The sequence below is a fragment of the Phlebotomus papatasi genome, chromosome 2, assembly GCF_024763615.1.
Source record: "Phlebotomus papatasi isolate M1 chromosome 2, Ppap_2.1, whole genome shotgun sequence".
NCBI lineage: Eukaryota > Metazoa > Arthropoda > Insecta > Diptera > Psychodidae > Phlebotomus > Phlebotomus papatasi.
Window position 1 is genome coordinate 60,465,475 of NC_077223.1, and position 23,260 is coordinate 60,488,734.

At 35.0% G+C, this 23,260-nt stretch overlaps 3 protein-coding genes across 4 annotated transcripts in view; 2 read left to right on the forward strand and 1 right to left on the reverse strand.

Annotated features, from left to right (window-relative positions):
- The window catches only part of LOC129801945 (atypical protein kinase C), a 154,142-nt gene extending 133,738 nt beyond the window's left edge, over nucleotides 1–20,404 (reverse strand). The window contains exons 1-3 of one of the 2 annotated variants that reach the window (XM_055847443.1): nucleotides 20,217–20,404; nucleotides 19,480–19,703; nucleotides 7,787–7,907 (exon numbers count right to left, since the gene is read on the reverse strand). In XM_055847443.1, coding sequence (XP_055703418.1) covers nucleotides 7,787–7,907; nucleotides 19,480–19,644 — 286 coding nt within the window. In that variant the 5' untranslated portion in view covers nucleotides 19,645–19,703; nucleotides 20,217–20,404. The remainder of the gene's footprint in view (nucleotides 1–7,786; nucleotides 7,908–19,479; nucleotides 19,704–20,216) is intronic. The other variant, XM_055847442.1, reaches the window with a different exon arrangement.
- Nucleotides 20,405–20,747: 343 nt separating this feature from the next.
- LOC129801948 (cytochrome c oxidase assembly protein COX19) lies at nucleotides 20,748–21,014 on the forward strand. The gene has a single exon (XM_055847447.1). It carries the CDS (start codon nucleotides 20,748–20,750, stop codon nucleotides 21,012–21,014), a length of 267 nt encoding a protein of 88 aa, XP_055703422.1.
- A 1-nt stretch (nucleotide 21,015) lies between these two features.
- On the forward strand, nucleotides 21,016–21,659 carry LOC129801947 (phosphopantothenoylcysteine decarboxylase). Its single transcript, XM_055847446.1, has one exon. The coding sequence runs from the start codon at nucleotides 21,016–21,018 to the stop codon at nucleotides 21,583–21,585; it is 570 nt and encodes a 189-aa protein (XP_055703421.1). The 3' UTR covers nucleotides 21,586–21,659.
- The last annotated feature ends 1,601 nt before the right edge of the window (nucleotides 21,660–23,260 follow it).

Genomic DNA, 23,260 nt, shown 5'->3' on the forward strand with positions numbered 1-23,260 from the left:
TTCTTGATTTTATTTCGGGTGCCAAATTGGCTTTTTACTGCCTTGGAGAGCAACAACATGACACTGTCGCAATGTTGGTTTTTTTTTATTAGTGTTTTATTATTGAGTAGTTCGGAGGTACAGTGAAGTAATTTTTAGCTTATTTCTTCATTCTAAGTTTTAATTGTAGCTAAAAAGTCATTGTCCATCTATGTAAAATGATTTGTAATTTCCTTTCAAAAAGCTTCAGTATAATATACTATTAATGGTATGATTATTTTAAAAAAAGGGGTGGCAAAGCGTCCGTGGCTTTGCGAAGTGCTCGAAGTCATGAAAACGATATCTGCGCAAATATTCGTTTCCTCAAACCTTTGAGTGCATTTAGTTTAATATCAATTTAATTTCAATCCATAAATTAGTCCATAAATTATTTGAAAACCATTTTGAACTTGAAAATTGATTAAGATGGCGATAATTTTAATATTTTTTACTTTTGAGTTTAAACAATTCTAGATGGCGCTTTTACCGGTCAACGATGTTTATAGACGAAATTTACAAAATGCTCGTCTAAACTACCTCGAAAACATATTAGACTATGAACGAAAACGACTAATCCAAGTTTGGACAAAATTAAACATAGAGTAAGGTCTCGCTCAATCGGCTCTTTTTCAAGCGAGCGAAATATTTTGTTGACAATTTTCACATTTAATCATGAAGCTAATTTGCTCATATTCGCTGTAGTTCTTCCTATTTCATCGTGATTCTTTATAATTGACCGCTTTTTGTGGAATTTACAAAGGCTTTGACGCCCAAATCTATCGATAAACCGAATGACATTTTGCCCCAAATGCCCAATTGAAAGAGAGTCTACTGTATCTCATTTGTTACATATTTGAGGGGAATATGGAACAAATTAACGGGGAGGGGGAGAGAATAAAAAAAAATAGTCTCGAGATAATTTTATGAGAGGTCAGCAAAGACCAAAGTCAATATCTCCTACCGTTTGCATTTTATGTAGGTTTTGAGACCAAAAAAAAACGCAAAGAAATATTTTCAAAATAAATCTTTTTCCAATACTTTATCGATTTATTACTGATTGTGAACGATGCAGTTAACTTAAGAATTTCAAAATCTCTCAAATAAATCCAAATTTGATCCATTCGATTGAAAAATATGCCCCCCCCCCCCCAGTGGTTGAGCTTAATATCTTGCATAATTCAAGACGGCGATTTTCCGATCAAAGTTGTTTATGGGCAAAATTTTTGGGTGGACTACCTCCAAAACTTATCCCAAAATGAACGAAATCACCTAAGCCAATTTTGAAATGAGCCAAAAACATGTTTTTGAAGGGGCTGAAAGGATTGGAGGTGATTTAAGTAAATTAGTTTTCTAGAAAATGTTTACTTGTGATTGTGATGATACCCTCTTACGGTTTGCAGTCCAGAAGGGGAATTCTGCAACAGTATGACAATGTCATATGACAAATTTTCGTGATAAATTAGAATTAGGGAGTAGGACAACCTTGAGGACAACATTAAAGCCCAGAGCTTCACGAAGCTTTTAGTAACTGATATGATTCGGATTTACGATTACTTCTTCCGGATTTACCACACAAAAAAAATTTAAACTAGTCATATGATGTTGTCTTACTATTGAAGAATTCTCCAATGAAATCGTGACAAGTTAAAAAAAATGGATTATTTTACTGCTCTCTTTGAGTTCAAGTAAACTAAAATTATAACAAAACGATGGTCAAATGAAGTCGTTAGGTGCTGTACTCCCTAAAGTAGTTTTGTAATTGACTACATTGATAAAGTTGTTTAGTTTTTTTTATTATGACAAAAGCAACGTAGCATTTCGCATTCTCTTATTAATCTCAAAAGGTTAATTACCTGCTCTTCAGATTGTTGAACTTTTCATTTAAATTCTCTAGAAATGATTATTTTGATCAGTTATTAAACTTTTACGAGTATTCCGAGTGTTCATATACAAAACTTTCGTTATTGAGACATCAAAACCACACCTCCTCAAAAGCTTTTAGCTCATTTTTCCAGCTCACAATTCTCATTATCATTAAATTAATCAAGGAAAATTTTCAAAATACACACAGAAAATTAATTAAGGAATATGACACCTTCTTCGTGAATGTAAACTCTTTAGGGAAAAACCAATTTTCCTTAGTCATTTTAATTGGTTTTATACTTAAAAAACTTTTCGCATTAAAAACAGTCACAGAACATCTAAAAATACATATATAGTACAGAAAATCCCTATTGTTTCTAATTGAAAAAATCATATACCTTGGAATATTCAAGGAGAAATAGTCTTTTTTTATATAGAGAATTATGTATGTCCCTGGCAATGTTGGAATAATATCCTCCAGTGACATACAAATCTTCCGGCTTTGTGAAATAGGGATAGATTTTAACTTTAAGGCACAACATAATAAGGCACAAGAGAAGTGAAAAATATTCAAGAAAAGAACAACAAGACCAAAGTCGATGAAAGTTTATGCGACAAGAAACCTTTTACATCGGAGAATGGGGAACAACAGAACCCTTTTCCACGCGGCATCTTAAGAGAAAAGTAATACATAAACCTTATATAGAAAAGGAAATTCCACCCAGAGACTATCTCTCAGCCAGTCTTATATCTTATAAAAAAAGAGAGAAAAAAAGAAAAGGACGGAATACAAATTGGCGAGTGAGTTGGAATGCTTTTCTTTAGAATTAGTCTCAGCAACTTTTCAAAATTTATGGCTGCAGATGAAAACACATCGTCCCAGTGGGAGATTCACTAACTTTTCCTCAATATTTTCGCCCAGTCACTCTATTCCGTGCCAGAAGATACCTCCTGTAACTGAAAAATCTTTTGAAAATGCTGATATTTTTTCTTGGAGAAATGCCACAATTTCCGTATTCAAAGCCAGATTTTCAACTTCACTAAATGGTTTTCACGTCATTTTCTTGGCAATTAGCAAAGGATAAATGGGATTGCCTGCCAAAATTGATATTGCTTAGTTTTGATAAATGGATTCATAAATCATCTCAAAACCTGTCCAAACTAGCAAAGAAGACAACTGAATTCTGCTAGTGAATGTTGCTAGTAAATTCACCGTTTCGCCAGAAAATTACCGTTTTATAGTAGCTTAGGAATATAGATTCAAATTTACCAGTCAGTCCAAGAACTTCCTAAAGAAAATCCAAAGACCCAAATAGACTCAGACTGATTCACGAGAATAAATATATTTGACCCATAAAAATTTAATAAAAAGAATCATATTAAGAAAAATTGAGTTTTGTCTGGATCTTTACCACCAAATTTTACGAACTAAGTATTCTCGAGGGTAAATCTGAATCTATTTCCGATTTAAGATCTGGGGTGTATCAGAGAACTGAGATGTAAAGTATAATGTCAACGTCTCGGGAATTAAGATTGAACGGAGGAAGGCAGAGGGTATAATGCGTTCAACTGAAGACGTGGATGCACCGGATCCTAATGGAAAATCCGACGTACACAGATCCTTATCTTAATTCATCTTCCAGTTTCTGTTCCTTAAAGATGAAAGGTAAAACGTTAGGGTAAGTGTGCCAAATTTCGGCATAGTTGCATTCAAGCGTCAAAGTCTCAAGTTTGAAATGTAATATTTTAAATACAAATTGATTTTTTTTATTCTTTCTTCTGAAAGAGTGATGCTTGGAACCTTGTAAAGAGTTTATCGTCTTAATTTATTCTAAAATCATTCTTAATACATTTTAAAATGAATAAAAATATAGACATAGCTTTGGTGCCCTATTTCGGCCACCTTCATTTTCATAGTTCCTTGCCCTTCGAGAATTCTTCCAATATCTTTTTCACGTCATCTCGTTTGTCGAACCTACATTTTTTGTTATTATTTTGCATTGTATAATCTCTAGAGTACGTAAAATCTAAAATTTCATGGAAATTCGAGGAACAAAAAAGGTGGCCGGAATTTGGCACACTTACCCTATAGCGAGTGTACTTTTTAAAGTGACTGGGACATTTTAAATCCTGTCCAAATCTCCTTTAAAGAACAGAATAGTTGCATTGATAATAAATGAATTAAGATCAGGATTTTATGACTTTTCTATTAGCATCCGCTGTATCGACGTCTTCAATTGAACGTATCATGCGGTTTACCCCGTTTACCTCATGGCAAAGGGCAAAGGAGGAGATATGGGGAAAAGGAAATAACGTTTCGAGATAATTTCAAATTATGGGGGAGGGTGCGTCACTGCAAACCAGAATCCGATGTCTCTTATCGTTTGACCTCTAGCCTGGTTACAAACTTCCAAACAAATAAAAAACAATATCCATGAACGAAAAATCAATTATGGGAACTTTATACTAAGATAAAACCTAAAAAGTTAAAACAACTCTATGGCAGAGTCGAATTAACTCTACGAATATCGATGTAATTGTTACTCTTTTTCGTTGTAAATTTTAGTAAATAGAGTTGAAATAACTCTTCGTGCGAGTTAAATTAATTCGTTGAATATCGATGTAATTATTACTCTTTTTCGATGTAAAATTTCATCTCGACTGAAGTATATACTTAAGTGTATTCGTTTTAAGAATATACTTCAGTAAAGAAGATTTTCGCGTGACAAAGTTCATACGGAACATCAACTAGAAATATGCCTAAAAGTGCTTCATGAAGACATGTGCGTGCATCATATGTGATATTTCGTTCGGAATATATGGAACTTGAGTTCAAGAAAATATTAATAAAGAAAATGATAAAATGAAAAAAAACATAAAATTGCAAAATCTATCCATTTTGGGATTTGAAAGAGTTATTCTAACTCCAAAAAAAAAAGATTTTTTTAACTCTTGGAACGAGTTATTTTAACTCCTGAAACGAGTTATTTTCAGTGTTAAAAAGAGTTATTTACACTCTTTTGCCATGTAAATTTTAGGAAAAAAAGTAAAGACAACTCTTTAGAATATTACACCTAAATAGAAGTAAAATCAACTCTAAAAGTTAATCTAAAATCACAACGAAAGAGTCAATTCAAAATCGATTCGAGTAAGTTTTACTCGATTATTTTTCTGAGTGTACCAATAATGCTTAACCGACTGAAACCCATATTTCCAGGTTGGAAATTACAAGACCTTTCCAAAAAATCTAAATTCAACCATATCAGTTGAAAACTAGGTACTCTATGAGTGGTTAAACTTTGACTTCGAAAAACTTGTAATTTCTAATATTGTGATTATATAGCTAAATAAATAGTATTAGTTTGCTCAATATTCTTTTTAATGAAAAATATAACATTCTGGATTTCTGGATTTCTTTAAAATCTGAATTTCTTTTATACTTTTGAAAACGATTTTTACGATGTTGTTTTTTTTTAGTTATGCTGTATTGTGGAGGTAATTTAGGCAAATCTTAATATTTTACTATGCTAATGACCTTTTGTATTTTTCAGTCCAAAGTCTAGTCTTTTAGTCTTTTTTAGATCAAAGGTTTTGCCTTTGGATCTATGTAGTCCCATAAAGACTCAGCCTTTTTATGGTATCCTCTATGGCGCTAAGATCGCTTTTTCTGTACACCACTGAGGGAAAAACGGAGGTGCGATTAACATTTGTTCCTCATAACTTTAACACTTTTAAGGTGTACAAATATATCAATCAACATTTTTTTCTGTTAATTTTACATATTTTTAAGGGTAAAACTAATATGAAAAAGGGTAATTTTAACACCTATTACATCTAAAAAGCATAATATTTACACCAATTACGGATCAATACTGCAGGGTAAAATAAACATTTCCGGAATGTTATTTTAACTTTTTTGGATTTCTCTCAGTGTAGGCACATTTTTTACCCCTTCTCTTAAACGATAATTCCAATAGACAATAATGGTCAAGGGTGAAAACTTTTTAAGATATGTATTTTCTGACCTTTATCTTAATCATTTAAAATTGAATTCGTGGAATTCATTAAAATTTCTTGCAATTATCACAAAGTTTAAAAGCATTCCAACTCAAAATGAATCAGTAAGGAACTGTGATAATTTTGGTTGTCTTGAAATAAGCACTGAGAGAAATCCGAAAAAGTTAAATTAACATTCCGGAAATGTTAATTTTACCCTGCATTATTGATCTGAAATCGGTGTAAATATTACCCTTTTTAAGTGTATTGGGGGTTTAAGTTATCCTTTTTCATATTAATTTTATCCTTAAAAGGGTGTAAAATTAACATTAAAAAATGTTGATATATTTTTACACCTAAAAAGTGTTAAAGTTATGAGGAAAAAAAGTTAATCGCACCCTCTTTTTTTTCTCAGTGAGCTTACATGATTTATTGATCGTGTCAGCAACGATCACAATCGAAAACATAACGACAAAGGAAAGTAAATAATTTTCTGAAATCAAATTAATTCAGAGTTTTTGAGTTAGTTTTTTTCTAAATTGTTGCCTCATAATTTTAAAATGATTAGAGCAGCAATTGAGCAAACAATTGAAATATCAAAATATCAAATAAAAATGCAGATACGGAAACAGTCAAGATATGGGGTAAATTTGGGTAGTTCGGAATCATCTCTATTTTGGAATTTTAAAAAATTCTCACTGTTTCAGATGGTCGAAGAGAAAAAGAAAATCAAAAAGAAGTACAAGACTTTACATTCGAAAGTACTTCTTCGTTGTTTTTTTCTTCCTTTTTGCTATCTAAAAGCATTAGGAAATCTTAAAGTTCCAAATTAGACATGATTCCAAATTGCCCCTTCTTACCCTAAGCGACGTCGACGAAACTTTTATGGCATTTGTCCACAAACCAATTTTGCAATGAAAAAATCATCGCTCTCACAAAGTCTTACACACTTATCACTTTGTTTAACATACTTTTCTCTATGTGTAAACATACATCAGAATATTGGTAAAACGTTATCAGCAGTCTAAAAAGATCATAATTTGATTCACTGAAATTCACTGTAATTTCTACAAATTTTCCATTAATTTCATTTAATTTCACAAAATCACCATAAAATTATTCAAGCTTCGAACTTTTAGAGAGCTTTAACTTTCACCTCTATTTGATTTTATAATTGACCAACAAACTATTCTCAACTTGTATTTCACTATTAAACACTTCTTTTTAACGCGCTCTAATGTCGTAATTTTTCATTTGACTATTTAAAAAAAAAGCCTGGAAAAAACTCCGATAGATTTTGACTGAGACGACGATTAACAAAAAAACCTTCTGTGTTTATTTTTAATACTATAACAAATAAACACCTTCCTAATTAATCATGAAAGAGAATATTGTATGTCCACGAGATAACCAATAAAAGTGTTTACATTTGCACAAAGTGCCTAAAAGAAAAAAGCAACAGATAGAGTGAAGCCTAAAAAAGGCGTAATAATGGGAAGAATTTTAACGTATAGAATAATTTTCAGCAAGAAACACTCACTTTCTTCATCCTTTTCCTCCACTTTTCCCGCACTTTTGCCCATTCCACCAAAAATAACACACTCTTGGCGACTTTTTCGCAGCAAAAGCATTGAAAGAAACAAGATACACAAGAAAATCACAGACAATTCCACAATATTCCGAGTGATTTCGGGTGTGGTGAACTCTCTTTCGAGGCAAAATCTTATCTAATACGCTCTCACTATCTCACTCTCCTTTCCCCCCATTTGCAGGAACAAAAAGTGATCTTATCGACAAAAAAAACTCCAAAATAAAAGTACACAAAGAGTGACACAATTTTTTTTTTACCACAAAAGCTTGTGGAAATGCGCTGAGATCAGACAAGTGTTGGAAAAATTCATCAACTCACCGTGAATTAGAAGCTCAGAATCTCGATTAAGCTCGTACAAGCGAATGGCTTCGTTTAGCTCGAGCTGCGACGAAATAGTGCACGGATCATTCTCTTCGTCTACCCACTTCATGGTGAAAACCTTCAAAGAAAATAGAAACTGATTTGATGATATCCTTCTTGAAAAGAATTCTTGAAAGACTTGCACATTGTAGAGACTTCCCCATCAGAACGAAAAATCAATTTAAATGAAAGAAAATGTATTTGCTATATAGAGCACATAATTTAAATTTATCAATCAAGATAAAGACTTCCTACTTTGGCTATCAAAAGAATCATCTATGTTTAATTTTGTTCAAAGCAGTATTAAATAGAAGTAAAGGTTTTTGTTAAGAGTTATTATGTGTTCTGCAAAGTTTTGAAAATAAACTTATTTCTGATATTTATTTCATTAAACTTAAAAGCCAATTATTGAATTTAAAAAAAAAATACCAACAACACCTTTAAAAATATTTAAATCGGTTGGTAACGTAACGTTACGTAGGTCAAAAAGATTGGAAAAAATCACCCAATTTTTCTATTTTTTTTACTGCTCAAACTCTACGGAGAGAGCAGTATATAATCCCTCGATTTTTGCACCCCCCCCCCCCAATTTCCACCTTCCACCCCCTGGAGACCACTTTTCTTAACAAATCTTCAGGTTTCAGACGATTTTTGAGAAATGTCGTCACGCTGTTTGTCCGTCTGTCCGTCCGACTGTCGCCAGCTCTAGAGGCCAAACGGTTAGAGATAGAGACTTAGGACCTTCGGGGGACCCCCCATAAGTCGACTCAAGGATCGTTAACATGCCTCTAATTCCCCTCCCACCCCTCCAAAACCACGTTTTTTTGGGATTTCTCGAAAACACGTCGTGCGATTTTTTTCATATTTGGATATGTTTTAGACATTATCCAGACGAACATTTCGTCTGTATACGAAAATACCGTTGAATCATTCCTATAACGGTTTTTCAAGATCAAAGGTTAAAAAGACACTAGAGTGCGCATTTATCAAGCGTATGGGGTCATGTTTAGGGTCGTTGGAAAGGTCTTGGAATTTCCGACAAGACTAAACCGGTTCCAATCGGTTTTGAATCGGTAATGAACTGGTTCATAACCGATAAAAAATTTTTATCTGAAAATCAATCCTTTTACTTTTAAAACTATTTTGGGGGATATTTTAACTGATTTGTGAATTGGTTCAAATGGGAACCGGTAAACGGTAAATGATGCGAAAATACTTTTGCGGTATAGCATCTATGTCACGAGTTCGAGCATTTCGCAAAGCCCGGGACACTTTGCCACCTTTTTTTTTAATATAGTAAATTTTGATTTTAATTCAAGTTCTTAAGCATATACTGGTACAACATTTTAACTACATATTTCCGAAATTTTCATTTAAAAATCTTTTTTAAAAAAATCAGCAGTTGAGACCTGATTTCTGGAGACCTCCTGGATATTTTTGCTCCAGCTATTTGCTATTATAGTAAATTTTAGAGCTCAAAAATGACGAATTTTTAAATTCTCATAATGAAAATTATTTTTAATTATTTTTTTGTAATTCCAATTTTTTAAAGCAAAACCGTTTTGGAAAAAGAAACTACAATACTCAGACATAATATTTTTCATTAGAGTGAAAATTATCATTCATTGGTATTTTCAGAAAAGTTACTTAAATTTTTGGGCTATTTTTGTCCCTATCGCTTAGAGGTAAAAAATACACCGAATCAGACTCTGTTGGATTTTCTAAGCCTAGATGTAAGACCTTTTACTGATTTTGTTTATCGGTTTCATTTTTCATACTGATTTTCGGTCCTCGAAAACTGTCTCGTCGTTAACACTTCAAAAACCAAAATGGCATTTTACTCCAATTTTAAGTTTGGAGCTTCATAGTAGGAATTCTATTCAATATTAAGCTAAAGTTATAACATGAATGTGTAGAGAATTTAACTAGCTTTCGTTTAGTCAAAAAAAAGTTGATAACTTTGTCATTATTTAAAAAATAGGCAAAAAAACAGAAAGTGGGCGTAGAATACCAAATTGGCGTAAAATGCCATATTAGGTGAGATTCTTAACAATCTCACCTACTATAATCCTAACAAAATTTCATGTCGTCCGATCGACCTCAAATTTGGCCAAAATGCGTTTCGCCACTTCCTGATTCCGAATATATATGTGGCTAAGTTACGTTCCCGGCCGGCCGGCCGGCCGGCCGGCCGGCCGCTCTTTGGAGCTTAATAGCTCCTAAACTAAAAAAGATATCGACTTGCGGTTTTCGGCAAAGGTTATATATCGGGTGAAAATTGCAACTTGGTGCATAGACCCCCCACCCCCCACCCCTCCTTCCGCCATTTTGAAGACCCCCCTTTTTTGTTTTCTCAATAGCTCCGCCCCTATGGCATTCAGCGGACTCAAATTTTAGTATGTTATAGCTGGGCCTTAGAGCTTTCCATCAATACCAAACTTAAGGTCCCCCGACCCCCCTGACCCGAGCTATAAGGGTCCAAAAAAAATTTCTTAAAATGGCCATTACTCCGGTTCTAATTGTCAGAATTTAAAAAGTGAGGGCTTTTTGGAAAGCTCTCGTGAAATGCCACTTCCCCTTCTAACATCGCAAGTTCATAAAACCACCGCTAGGGGCGCTTTTTTTAAAAAGAAAATTTTTAAATCTTAAAAGTTAAATAACTCAAAAAATCCATTGTGCATCGGGCTGAAAATTTAGTATGTTGTAGCCGTTGATTATACCTATCAAACAAAAAAAACCTTAAGTCGATCCATAACCCCTGACCCGAGCTATAAGGGGTCAAAGTTCGAACATTGACCGGCCTCTATCTCCGGTTCTAATTAACATAGCGACCTAAATTTTACTTTTTTGGTTTCGTCTCGATGAGCACTTTCAGATGGAAGTTCAAAAAGTCACCATAGGTGGCGCTGTGATAGCGTCAAAATTCATCGAAATTCAAAGTCACTTTTCTCAAAAACGGCATTGTGCAGGTTAATGAAATTTTAGTATGTTGTAGTCCAGTCTAGGACGTTTCCAAAATGGTGCGTATGCGCGCTGTGGTTTCAATAGAACCGGAGATATGAGGGGTCAAAGTTCACGAAATTCAAAAAATCATATCTCTGGTTCTATGTGACCGATTTTGATGAATGAGGGCTTAAACGAAAGATCTCACCAAATGCTACAACTTTCTAGAATGTTTGAACTTCGTGGGACCAACACCAGGGGCGCCACAGTCGAAAAACCAATTTCAATATCACATAACCTCAATTATCTCGACTGTCGCTGAACCGATTTTGATGATTACTTCGACATAATTGTAGAGCACATTTGTCTCTACATTTCGTCCATACATCATTTTCCACTCAGACTACGCTATCACTCCGATTTTGCCGTTTAAGTGTGAAAAAATTGATTTTTCCAATAATAACGCTTTGAAATCACTCAGATGCCAATTTGACTGCCTCTACTCCACCAAGACACTTAAGATAGGGGTTTAAATGGAAAGTCCCGCAAAATACAACAATTCTTTGATGTAGTTGAAGTTCAACAAATGACTACTTGGGGAACTCTGGATGAAAAAACGAGTTAAGAAACAAAAAACCTCGCTTATCTTGGCTTCTGAGTAATCGATGAGTTCAAGTTCTACGGCAAAATTATAGAGAACATTCTGGTCTACATTTCACCCATATAACACTTTTCTGTCAGTTCATCCAAATCCTTGATATTTTGGTTTAAATACAAAATTTGTATAATTTCACGAATTTGATTCAAGATAACTGAATGGCGTCTCCCAACTTCAGCTCTAAATCAAATTTGCATGCACTCCGAGTTAGCTCACGTTAAGAATCTCACCTACATAAGCCGGTTAGGATTATCTGTCCCTTTTTATATGGATTTGGCGTTAAAAATGGGCATTTGAATGTCTTATTCTACATGTTACATTGTTAAACATTTTTTGAGATTTGTCACGATTTGAAAAAATCGCAAATATTAGTGAAAATGTTAAAATAATAATTAAAAATTAAATAATATAAAACTTAGAATTGTTGTAAAGTGGTACTATAGAGAAAAATAAGGTGAAAATTCATTTTACGCCTTGTTTTTCCTTTTCGAATTCCTGTTGGAATTTCACATAAAATTTTCTTTAAAAAAACGCAAGTATTGAAAATTCTACAGAAAAATATATTAATATGGGTCCTAAAATCCTTGCCAAATTGCTAGGAAAAATGAAATTTAATGAAAATTGGCATTTTGCTACGAGAATCTGTAAAAATTCACTTTGGCATTTTTTGTCAATTTTCATGAAATTTATATAAAAATTACAAGAAAATGGAAAAATATTTATGGAAAATGAATTTATGAGTCCTGTAGAAGTCTTACGGAATGAAAAACTATTGTAAAAATGCTTTTTTGTTGAGAATATCTGCACTGGCATTTTATGCCAGTTTGGGTTTTTACGTGATTTTTTGGCTTGGGTTTTAAAGTGTTAAAGGGTTATTCTATTTCAGCTTAGTTATGAAGTTTGTCGCATTTCACAACTTGAAAATTTAAAATTTAAAATTGTTATCGGAATATTATGAATCAACTCATAATATTCAAAATCAAGCTTAAGAATTTATCTTAAAATTAAGTAATAAAATCTTTAGCTTTTTTTTTTAAACAATGCGTGAAAACATTCCGTCAAAAAAATCACCCAAAAAATCGTTTCTGAGGACATTACAAGATTATGAAAATTGTAGAAAAGAGGCAAATGAAATCGCTTTTAAATACGAAATTCAGAAAATATTGAAGTTGAGAAATCTTTTAAAATAAGAGTGGGAAATTCTTTTCTGATAGGGATTTTTCTTTTAAATCAAATTTGTACTTGGTAATTAAATTTAAAAAAAAAGAGAAAATAAAGAGAAAGAGAACAAAATTTTGATTAAGTGAAACACTGCAAAAAGGCTAACGTTGCATACCAAAGAGATTTTAATTTAAATCGTTAAATTCGTAGCTCTTATGAAAAGAGCTACTTTAGCGAGATTGACTATATTGTTTCCGAGCAACTGTTTCAAATCCATGTCGGTGATACCTATGCTATTTCTGAGTTGGGAGTATTCGGGACAGGTGATAAGAATATGTTGTACTGTGAGTGGAACGTTGCAGATGGGACAGGTAGGGGGATCAGTTTGGTTCATTAAGTAGGAATGTGTTGCGTACGTATGGCCGGTTCGAAGTCTGGTGATAATACAAGTATTTCTACAGTTCATATCAGGGATAACGATTTTGTCTGGGTTTTCGAAAATGTTTCTCAATTTGTTCGTCAAGTCCAGGAGGGTGACATTAGCTCTGAAAAATGCGACCGATTATAGTGTAAATTTTTCCCTGTTTTCGTACATATTTCACGAGATATCTCCAAAACTATGTAGGTTGACAATTTGGGGTTTTCGGTTGCATATTCAATATTAAGTTGGCTTTTATTTTGCATTTATATTTTTTGCTAATTCATTCTACACTAATAGAAAACAGCTAATAAACCCAGAATTTTTCGGCGCGCTTGAAACATATGGGAAACATAGGAAATGTCATGCCCCTGGTCAAGTCTAAGTCCTTCCAGTCTTTCCGTCTGTTTTGCTTTAAAATACTTTTAATTGTAGTTTTCATGTCCGTATAGTCTATATTGTTACTTCTACTTATATATCTGTCAGTGTCCTCCTTCACAAAAGTCTTCACTTCTTTCATCCCATGAATTTCTTCGCATACCCAAACTATCTTCGTGCGACCCTGAGAATTGCAAATAAAATCATGAATTTTTAAAACGAAATAATTTCTACTTTTGGGATTAAATAACTCTTCTATGCCTGATAGGGAACTAGTAGCTATTAAAATTGGGTTACCTTCAGGAATATAACATTCACAGGCTTCCATAATTGACATTAAGTCAGCGTTAACGTTATGCGTGTGTGAAACTATATTTTTTCGGAAAGAGATGTTACGGTCCATAGACCAGTACGCAATTCTGCTAAGGTTTTTATTTTTACAAGAGGCTGTGTAGATAATATCCCAGTTAGAATGGATTCTAGAATATTCCTCGAATTTATCTACTGTACGCACAGTGCCTGCCCCACTCATCCAAAAGATCTTGATAGCTAAATTAATGTTAGAATATTTAAAACTCCAAGGAGGATTACTAGGCTTAAATTTTTTAATTATTTCGTAATTCGGAATCATATTTTCTTTAAGGGCATTATTCGCTATTTCTATCCAGGATTTTAATATTTTCTTTTTATTACTAAGACGATAATTTATAACTTTTTCATGGAGTATATGAGTGGGGAGCGACTTAATTTTTTCTAGATAAGACATTAATAAATACTTTCTTCTGTATGAAAGTGAGGGAAATCCCCCTTCAGCCAAAACACTTGCAATTGGTGTGGATCTAAAAGCTCCTGTTGCCAATCTTATCCCTGCATTATAGACCCCATTGAGTCTATTTAAAGCTTGGTCCGATGCAGTCCCATAAATTTGTGCTGCGTAATCTAATTTACCCCCAATTAACGCTCTGTGTACTTTAAGCAATTGATTTCTGTTTGCACCCCACTTAACTGACGATAAAGCCTTTAAAATTTTTAAACGGTTTTGACAATTAATCCTTAGATCTTCGATTTGTTTTTTAAAATTTAGTTTTTTGTCGAACGTTACGCCGAGAATTTTTAGAGTTTGGACCGATTCTATTACTCTGTCATTAAGTTTTAATTCAGGATCGTGACAATTGCGCTTTCGGCAAAAATGAATCCACTTGGTCTTGGACGGGGAAAAAGATAAGCCATGATTTGCTGCCCAATTTTCAAGAGAAGAAATGCCATTTTGAATATGAGTTTGAAGATGTATTGAGGTTTTAGATGAACCATAAATTACGATATCATCCGCGTAGATTAAATGTCTAATATTACTGTCAGATAAAGTATTTGAAATCCCATTAATGGCGGTAAGGAAAAGTGTAACTGATAGGACGCTACCCGTAGGAGTACCGTTTATTTGTTCCCTCCATGACGACTGAACATTACCCACCATTACCGAAAACTGCCTATTGCTCAAGAAATTCTCTATGTAGTGGAGGATATTACCCCTAAAACCCCAATCCCTCAATTGCTTAATAACGACAATCTTCCACAGCCTTTCATAAGCCTTTTCCAGGTCAAAGCTTACAGCAAAAATATGTTCGCCATTGTTCATCTTTTCCGCTACAAAGTCCTGGATACAAGAGAGATTGTCTAACGTCGATCTAGATTGGCGAAACCCAGACTGATATTTTGATAGTAATTGCTCTTTCTCAAGCCACCATGTGATTCTATTCGCCACCATTTTTTCTAATACTTTACCAAGGCAACTGAGCAGAGAAATAGGACGGTAATTTATTGTATCCGTGGGATCCTTTTTCGGTTTCGGAATTGGGATAATGAGGGCTTTCTTCCAGTCGTCTGGAAAGACCCTTTCAGAAAAAATTTTATTGTAAATTTTTAATAAATAGTCCTTAACGTGATCTGGAGCTTTTTTAATCATGTTATATGAGACATTGTCTAGGCCAGTGGATTTACCCTTAACCGAACTCAAGGCTTTATCTAATTCGTCACGAGTGAAGACTTGATTAATTTTAGTAGGTGGTACGACTGCAGGAACAGTCTGATATTGACTAAGAGACTCTTGTATTTGTAATTCAATTGGGTTTAAATGAGAATTGTCAGAATTTTTATGAAAAGTGTCTGCAAGAGCTTCGCACATGTCTTTGGGGTCGGTTATTACAGAGTTATCTACATTTAGTTCTCTTATTCGATTACCTTTGAAAGATCCTGAAATTTTCTTCACTTTATCCCACACGATCTTAGGTGGAGTATCAGATTTAATATTTTCAACGTATTTTTCCCAACTGGATTTTCTTGCTTCATCCATCAATTTTCGGACTTCCTTTTGCTTTTCTCTATAAATCTTTAAATTGTTATCTGTAGGGTGCATATAGAATTTTTTGAAACATTTATTTCTTTCCCTGACCTTTCTCGAGATATCTGAATTCCACCACGGCACATATCTATCTCGAATCACACCACTATACTTCGGTATCGCTTTTTCTGCGGCTTTTACCAACGCATTTGTTAAATATTCGACTGATTCTTTCACGGGCAAATCTTTAGTTGTATCAACATATTCATCTACTTTTTTAGCATAAATATCCCACTTTGCCAGGTCTTCCTTCCATCTTACTCTAGTCAGATGCGTCTGGGAAGCGTTAGACGAAGAGACAAAAATAGGGAAATGATCACTGGATGAGGAATTATCCGCAACATTCCACTCAAGATTAATAGACAATGCAGGAGAAATTAATGTTAGATCAATTGCGGTGAGCGCACCATACCCCGGATGGAGATAGGTTGCTCTTCCGTCATTTAGACATGTTATATTATTAGTTTGGATAAATTCTTCAATTACTTTACCTCTAGTGTTAGAATAGGTACCACCCCACATAGGATTATGCGAGTTGAAATCTCCACAAATCACAACAGTATCACCGAGCTGGTGTAGGATATTTTCTAAGAGACGGATCGATAAGTTGTCTCTCGGATTTATGTAAATTGAACAGAAAGAAATCAATTGACCTTTAATTTTCACCTTAACTGCTACTGCGTCTAGAGTAGTAGAAAGGTCAATAATAGTGTAAGGTATCTCAGATTTGATCAAAATAGCAACGCCTCCCTTAGCAGTATCAAATAAGTGATTGTTAGCAATTATATCATAATTTGCAAAGTTAGGATTTGTCCTAGAAGTTAAATGAGTTTCCTGCAGCAAAATTACGTTAGGTTTGTACTGATTAACAATAAGTTTTAATTCACTGAAATTATTCCAAAATCCATTTATATTCCATTGTAAGAAATCCATTTTAAAAAGAAAAAGTGAAAAAAAAATCAGGAAACTCATAACAAAAAAAAATACTTGAATTATTTGTGCCCTAGGACGACGGCCCGACTGCGAGAGTTCCACGAACCCCATGAGTATACATGAGATCGTCCAAAACTCCCGCAGCCGGGCCGCCCCCCCAACGCACAAAAATTATCATGAATTCTTACCCTAGTCTACACCTATTACCCTACGAATTGTAGCTTCATCAACAGTTTTCTCATGGTGAGTAACTCCGGGTTTGTGGGCCACACTGCTAATATAGCTGTCGCTGGGCAGCACGGCAAGCTTCTTCCTTTTGTTCTTCCCAGTCTTTGTCTTCTCAACTAAACCTGCCTTTACACGGTTGGAATCTGTCTCCTCGGATGAGGAGGTATTCTTCTGCCGTTTCTTGTTCTGCTTGGAGACGACTTGGTAGTCATCAACATCCTTAATATTTGTGACTGTTGTATCTTCCAACACATGGCTCTGCTCCTCAACATTGAAGTCCATCTCCTCAGAACTTTCCTCTTCATTAGCAGTGTCGTAAGTGGATGAAACTTCTTCGACACCTCCGACGGCTCCTTCAGCTTCGATCTCATCTTGAACTTCTGTCTGGGTCTTTTGCGGATTTGCTGCTTCCGGATCTTGTACTACCTTCTTGGGCTTCCTATTACACTGACAGAGACAATGTTCACAGTTAACACCAAAGGATGTCTCTCTCTTTCCTGTAACTCCAGCAAACGTGTTATCTTCCATACTCATCTTGGCAATGAATCTCTTCTTGGCTTCAGCGAAAGAAATTTTGTTGTACACTCTGATCTTTTGGATCTCGAACTCCGTTCGGAAAATTGGACAGCGTCTAGACCAGCTTTCGTGGTCTCCTCCACAATTTATACATCTTGGACCTCCAGCACAGGGTTCGGGATAGTGGTCCTTTTGGGCACAGGACCCACACATTGCTGCTCCTTTACATGTTGTCTTCATATGGCCAAATTTTTGGCAATTAAAGCAGCGCAACGGATTGGGAACGAACGGCTTTACATCAATTCTCAAGTAACCAGCTTTAATGTACGTTGGAACTTCCGGAAGAGCAAACGTAACTGCAAATGTTCCTGTATTTTTCCATTGTGAAGCTTCATTTCCCTCTCTATTTTGACTGGCCCTCTTTTCGAGTTCAGTGGGCTTCCTCTTGATCTGTCGGATCTCCGTAACCATCTGGGACGATAATTCCGTGAGGAGTTCTTGCTCATCCATATAGGCGAGATCCCAGCAATGAATGATTCCCTTGGATTTGTTGAGTGTCGGGTGTTCAGTCACAGAAATATCAAAATTACCAATCCTCTTGATGTTCATCATCCGGTTCGCCTGCTTCTTTGATTTTGTTTCAACCAAAAGAGTGCCATCCTTTAGTCGAGACATATTGTTCACATCACCATAAGACCGCATCGTTCTCGCAATGAGAAACGGAGATACCGCAGTCATATCTTCGTGGTCTTTTGCATCTCTCTTCATCACCAAATAGCGTTGCGCACGTGCAATCCTCTCAATCTCATCATTGTACATGTCAAAAAAGCCCTTTTTCTGGTTGTTCAGTATCGGTGGGAAATCATTTGGGGAAAGGGAGAAGTCTCCCCCGCCCCCGCCAGCATCGGATTTCCAGGGCATAGCCCTGCTTTTCATAGAATTCAGCGACCTAACCTCAAAGAGGTTGGCGAAACTATTTCACAAGAAAACTTCAATAAAGTGTTTTTTATGCCAAAAATTCACTAACTATAAGTTATATTCTTATCTACTCTACTCTTGAGAGTAGAAATATGCAAGAATTTATCTACAGAACGTCCACAATCTTAAGAAAAAGTTGGAGCACAAATTTCACGTGTATTCAATTTGACGTTTCCAACTCGTGTGCGAGAATTGCAATGAAAATGCGTAAATTAACGAAATACGGTGAACATTTTACTGTCAATGTGATTCTGCCCTTAAAGTCTGATGCTTCATTTATTACAATTATACCTTGAAATTTTCGATACTTAAAGATTTATAAATTTTATTTATTTACTTTATTTTTATTTTTACTAACAACAACAATGCTTTTGAGCTGGTGCTCTTGAAAGCAAAAAAATAAGTAAAAAAAAAAGATGGCAAAGTGTCCCAGCTCCCAGCTTTGCGGAATGCTCGAACTTGCGAGATACAGCTCACCGTGAATTAGTTTTTCGCATGATCTTTGTGCTTACTGTTCTACTAGTACTAGAGATTAAATTGATTAAAAAATCACAAAAAAGATTTTAAAATAAAAGACATCGGTACCTAACTATAATTAAAAAGCAAAAGAAAAATAAAACTCAATAAAAATACCTCAATGAAATATCAGAGAAAATATTGAAAGTGTTCAATATTTCAATATTTCGAATTCTGTAAAACTTTACAAGGTTAATCAGACTCGTAATGCTGTCTATTGATAAAAATTTAAGCCATTGTCTTTTTTTTTTAGATATTAGAATTTTAAAATTTTTCCTGTTACATTTTGCCCCGCATACCCCTATCTTATATAGTTTCATGATAATGTAATTTCAAGAGTTTTTATTGTGAACTTTTGAATGTAAACAGATGCACACAAATCCAACATTCCATAAAATTCTTCTCATCTCTTTTTTTGTTTTTTTTTCTGCTAATAGAATATTTCTTTTACAAAGGTTACCTAGAGCATGGAGAAGCCTTCAGAAGCCCCACAAATGCCCTCTTCAATTTCCCTTCTCCCTTACCTGGTCCGGAGAAAACTGGCACATTCCGCGAATTTCTTGACAAAGCTCATCAAAGGTGATGCTTTCGCTGATGTAGGTGATCATCTTCTGGCCATTGTAGGCCGTCTTCACAATGATCTCATTGGAAGTTGAATTGTTGCTCTCATTGAGCACTGGAGTCGGCATTTTATCCAATGTTGCGGATTTTTTTGTTCACTGGGATGACTGAATCTTCTCCTCAGAATCTGCAAAAAGGAAGAGAGAGGCTTCAGAAAAGAAAAAAAAGCAAAATATCCGGAGAATATCATCTGGGCTCTTCCGTGGATATCAAAACATAACCTAAAAACTAAGTTTGGTCATTTTCTCGGCATTTTCCACTTGAGTGAGTCACCAAAAGAGTTTTCTTTGTGCTGGAAGACGCCGTGAGGAAGGTATGTCAACACTGGACACACATCATTGACTCGAGTGCCCCCATTACTGACCCTCTCCACATTTTCTCCCCATAACACCTAACAATTTTCTTTGAGATTTTAGGAAGCTTCTCTCCACAAAATATCAACAGAAACTTCCTAAAATTCACTCAGAAAACTCCCAGGAAACCCCATTGGGCCTCTCATGAACATTAGCTGAACAAACATGGGCTTCTTTTGGATGATTAACAGGTGGAAATCGCGAAAGTGGGGGGTACAAGATAACGGTACAGAGCTCACTGATATAGGATTTTCTTGGGGATTTTCTGATTGAAACATGAGACACACCTCAATTTCGCGATAAGAAACTCTCGGGGCACCACACGAGAACACTTTTGGACACGAAAACGGCGCAAAAAGAAGGGAAAAATGAGGAAAAACAGAAGAGAAATAACAAAAGCAAAAATATCACTCCAGAACTTTTTTTTGACACTTCTCTGAATGAGAGGAGTGAGCCGAAACGTTCACGTACCGCCGCTTTAATTACTAAAATTTAGATAAGAAAATTGAAACACTTTTACAGAATAAAAACCTTACATAGAGTTCTGCGATTTATTTTCATAAAATATTTTAAGGATTCCTTAGTTTTTTCACATTTCTTTGGATGTTTTCGTTGTTCTCACCATCCAACACAGCCGCATTACAAAAGCGGCGGTTAATTTTTCCCACCATTCCACTCTCCGATTGCAGCGATTCAAGTGGTTAGTAGTTGCAGCATCAACCAAAATACTCCACATAACCTAACAAATTGTCCGGGAGTAAGTGTTTTAGTGAAATACCAGGAAATTTTGGCCAGAAAACTAATCTTTTCCGTCTGACATGTCTTCTATGACATTCAGCCAGAAGAAGTTTACACCAACGGCCCCGGACAAAGGAAGTTTCCCACTGGATCACGAAGGCTTGTGCAAGAAATCCATGCTCAAATACATGAACTGTCTCCACGAGAATACAGACTCCAACTCTGAATGCAGATCCTTTGCCAGAGACTATCTGGAGTGTCGCATGAAGAATAATTTGATGGCCAGAGAGGAGTGGAGTAAGCTTGGATTTGAAGATCAAGAAAAAGAAACACAGAAAATCAATTGAGATGGAAGTGAAGGCTTTCCGGATTATCATTGGATGTACAGGAAGTGTGGCTACAATAAAACTCCCACAACTCATTCAGCGCCTCACCAGTGAAATTCCCAGTATAGAAATTAAAGTTGTAGTTACAGAGTGTGCCAGAAACTTCTTTTCTTCCGAGGATATTCCTTCCGGAACTACTGTTCTTACGGATTCAGATGAATGGAGTAGTTGGAAGGGACGTGGAGATCCTGTTTTGCACATTGAACTCGCCAAATGGGCAAATCTAATAATTATAGCTCCACTGGATGCAAATTCCCTGGGAAAAATTGCTTCTGGACTCTGTGATAATCTCCTGTTGTGCATCTTGCGAGCCTGGGAACTGTCGAAGCCAGTTCTATTTTGCCCGGCCATGAACACCAAAATGTGGCAGCATCCCATTACAGCAGAGCAAATCGCCAAGCTGAAGCAGTGGGGCTACCATGAAGTTCCATGCATCGAAAAAACTTTGATGTGTGGCGATACTGGGCCAGGAGCCATGGCTGAATTAGATACAATTGTTCAGTACATCCGAGAGCATCTGGCTAATCTTTAAAATCTTAATGTTTCCGGAAACAGATTTGTAGAAATTTTATTGATTTTTTTTCTAATAAATGAGGTTTTGAGTAATTTTTAATTTTTTAATGAAATTTTGAATGATGTTAATTAAAAATAAATAAAAAATTGATAAGAGTGGCCCAAAATGAATGACAACAAATAGCAATTTGCCGAATGCTTGACCTCTTGGGTTTTTAAAAAAGAAATTAACAGCGAAAAATAAATTTTACCAATTAAAAATTAAATTTGGAAAATGAAAAATTAAATTTGGGCAAAAAAAATTAAATTTGATTCAGGGTGACAAAGCGTCCCATTTCCCATACTTGGCGAAATGCTCGAACTCGTAACTACGATGTTATATCTCGAAAGTTATAACTTTCACATTATTTACCGGTTCGCAATCTATTTGAGCCAAGGGGGAGATATTTGGGTGAAAATGTGTACAACACTTCCAGGCACTTCCACGATTTTTATGGAGGAGGCCTTCGCACTTCCAAAACTTCGCAACACTCTCAAAAATGTTGCAATACTTCCAGTACTTCCTGCACTTCATACACTTCACATTACTTAGAAAACAATAATTTACTTAATCTGGTGAAAAATTTAATTACAGTAGACTCTCACTCAATCGGCTCTTTTTCAATCGGGCGAAAAATTTTGTTGACAATTTTCACGTGTAATTATGAAGCTAATTCGTTCAAATTCGCTGTAGTTCTTCCTATTTTATCGTGATTCTTTATAATTGAGCACTTTTTGTGGAATTTACAAAGGCTTTGACGCCCAAATCTATCGATAAACCGGATGACATTTTGCCCCATATTCCCGATTGGGAGAGAGTCTACTGTAGAATAATTCTTTAAAAATCAAGAAATTTATTTTTATACACATTTTTAACATTTTGCTTATATTTTGAATTTCTACCGCCAGATATTCTTGCATACTTTCAATATTTTAATATTATCTGCGTTTTACAAAGGGGTAGGAGAGACCGAGGAGGTTTGGGACAGGGGTAGTGTGAGACAAGGCGATTTTTTCATTTTTTTTTAAATAAATGGAATTTAACCACTACTCAATCGTAGGCAATATTAAGTTGTATCTTGACTAAAAGAATGAATATCCTCAGTTTTTTTGTTTTAATTCTATGAACACTTTCTTAAAAATTGATAAAAAATGTATATTTTGACGTCTCAGTTTTGCTCTTCGTATTTCATATCAGCGATATATAATCAAAACTTTTTTAAATCACTAGCTAGCAGTGTAATCTAAGAACATATTTTTATAAAAGTTTCAGAGATTATACGCTCTTGTTTTTTACATAAAGGTTTTAAATACCAAAACTACACGCGGGGATGTTTGGGACACCTGAACGGGGATGAATGGGATGTTGATTTTCGACAGGATTGTAGGTGGCATGCAATTGTTTATTGTCAAAATGAAGAGTAATGCCCAGTTTCTACTGGAAATCTCCCTCTTGTGCAAAGTTTATCAGTGGAGCAGATTTCTCTAACTACAGGGATAATTAAACCATCAATGTCTTGGAAATCAATAATTCCTTCTCAGAGGATATTCGATCTTTGCCCAATCCCGTTAAAAACTATTTACTCAAAAATTTCTCGAGCAGTATCCTCTACAATTTTTACATGTTCTCCAGAAAAGGTAAGGCGAAAGCTAAT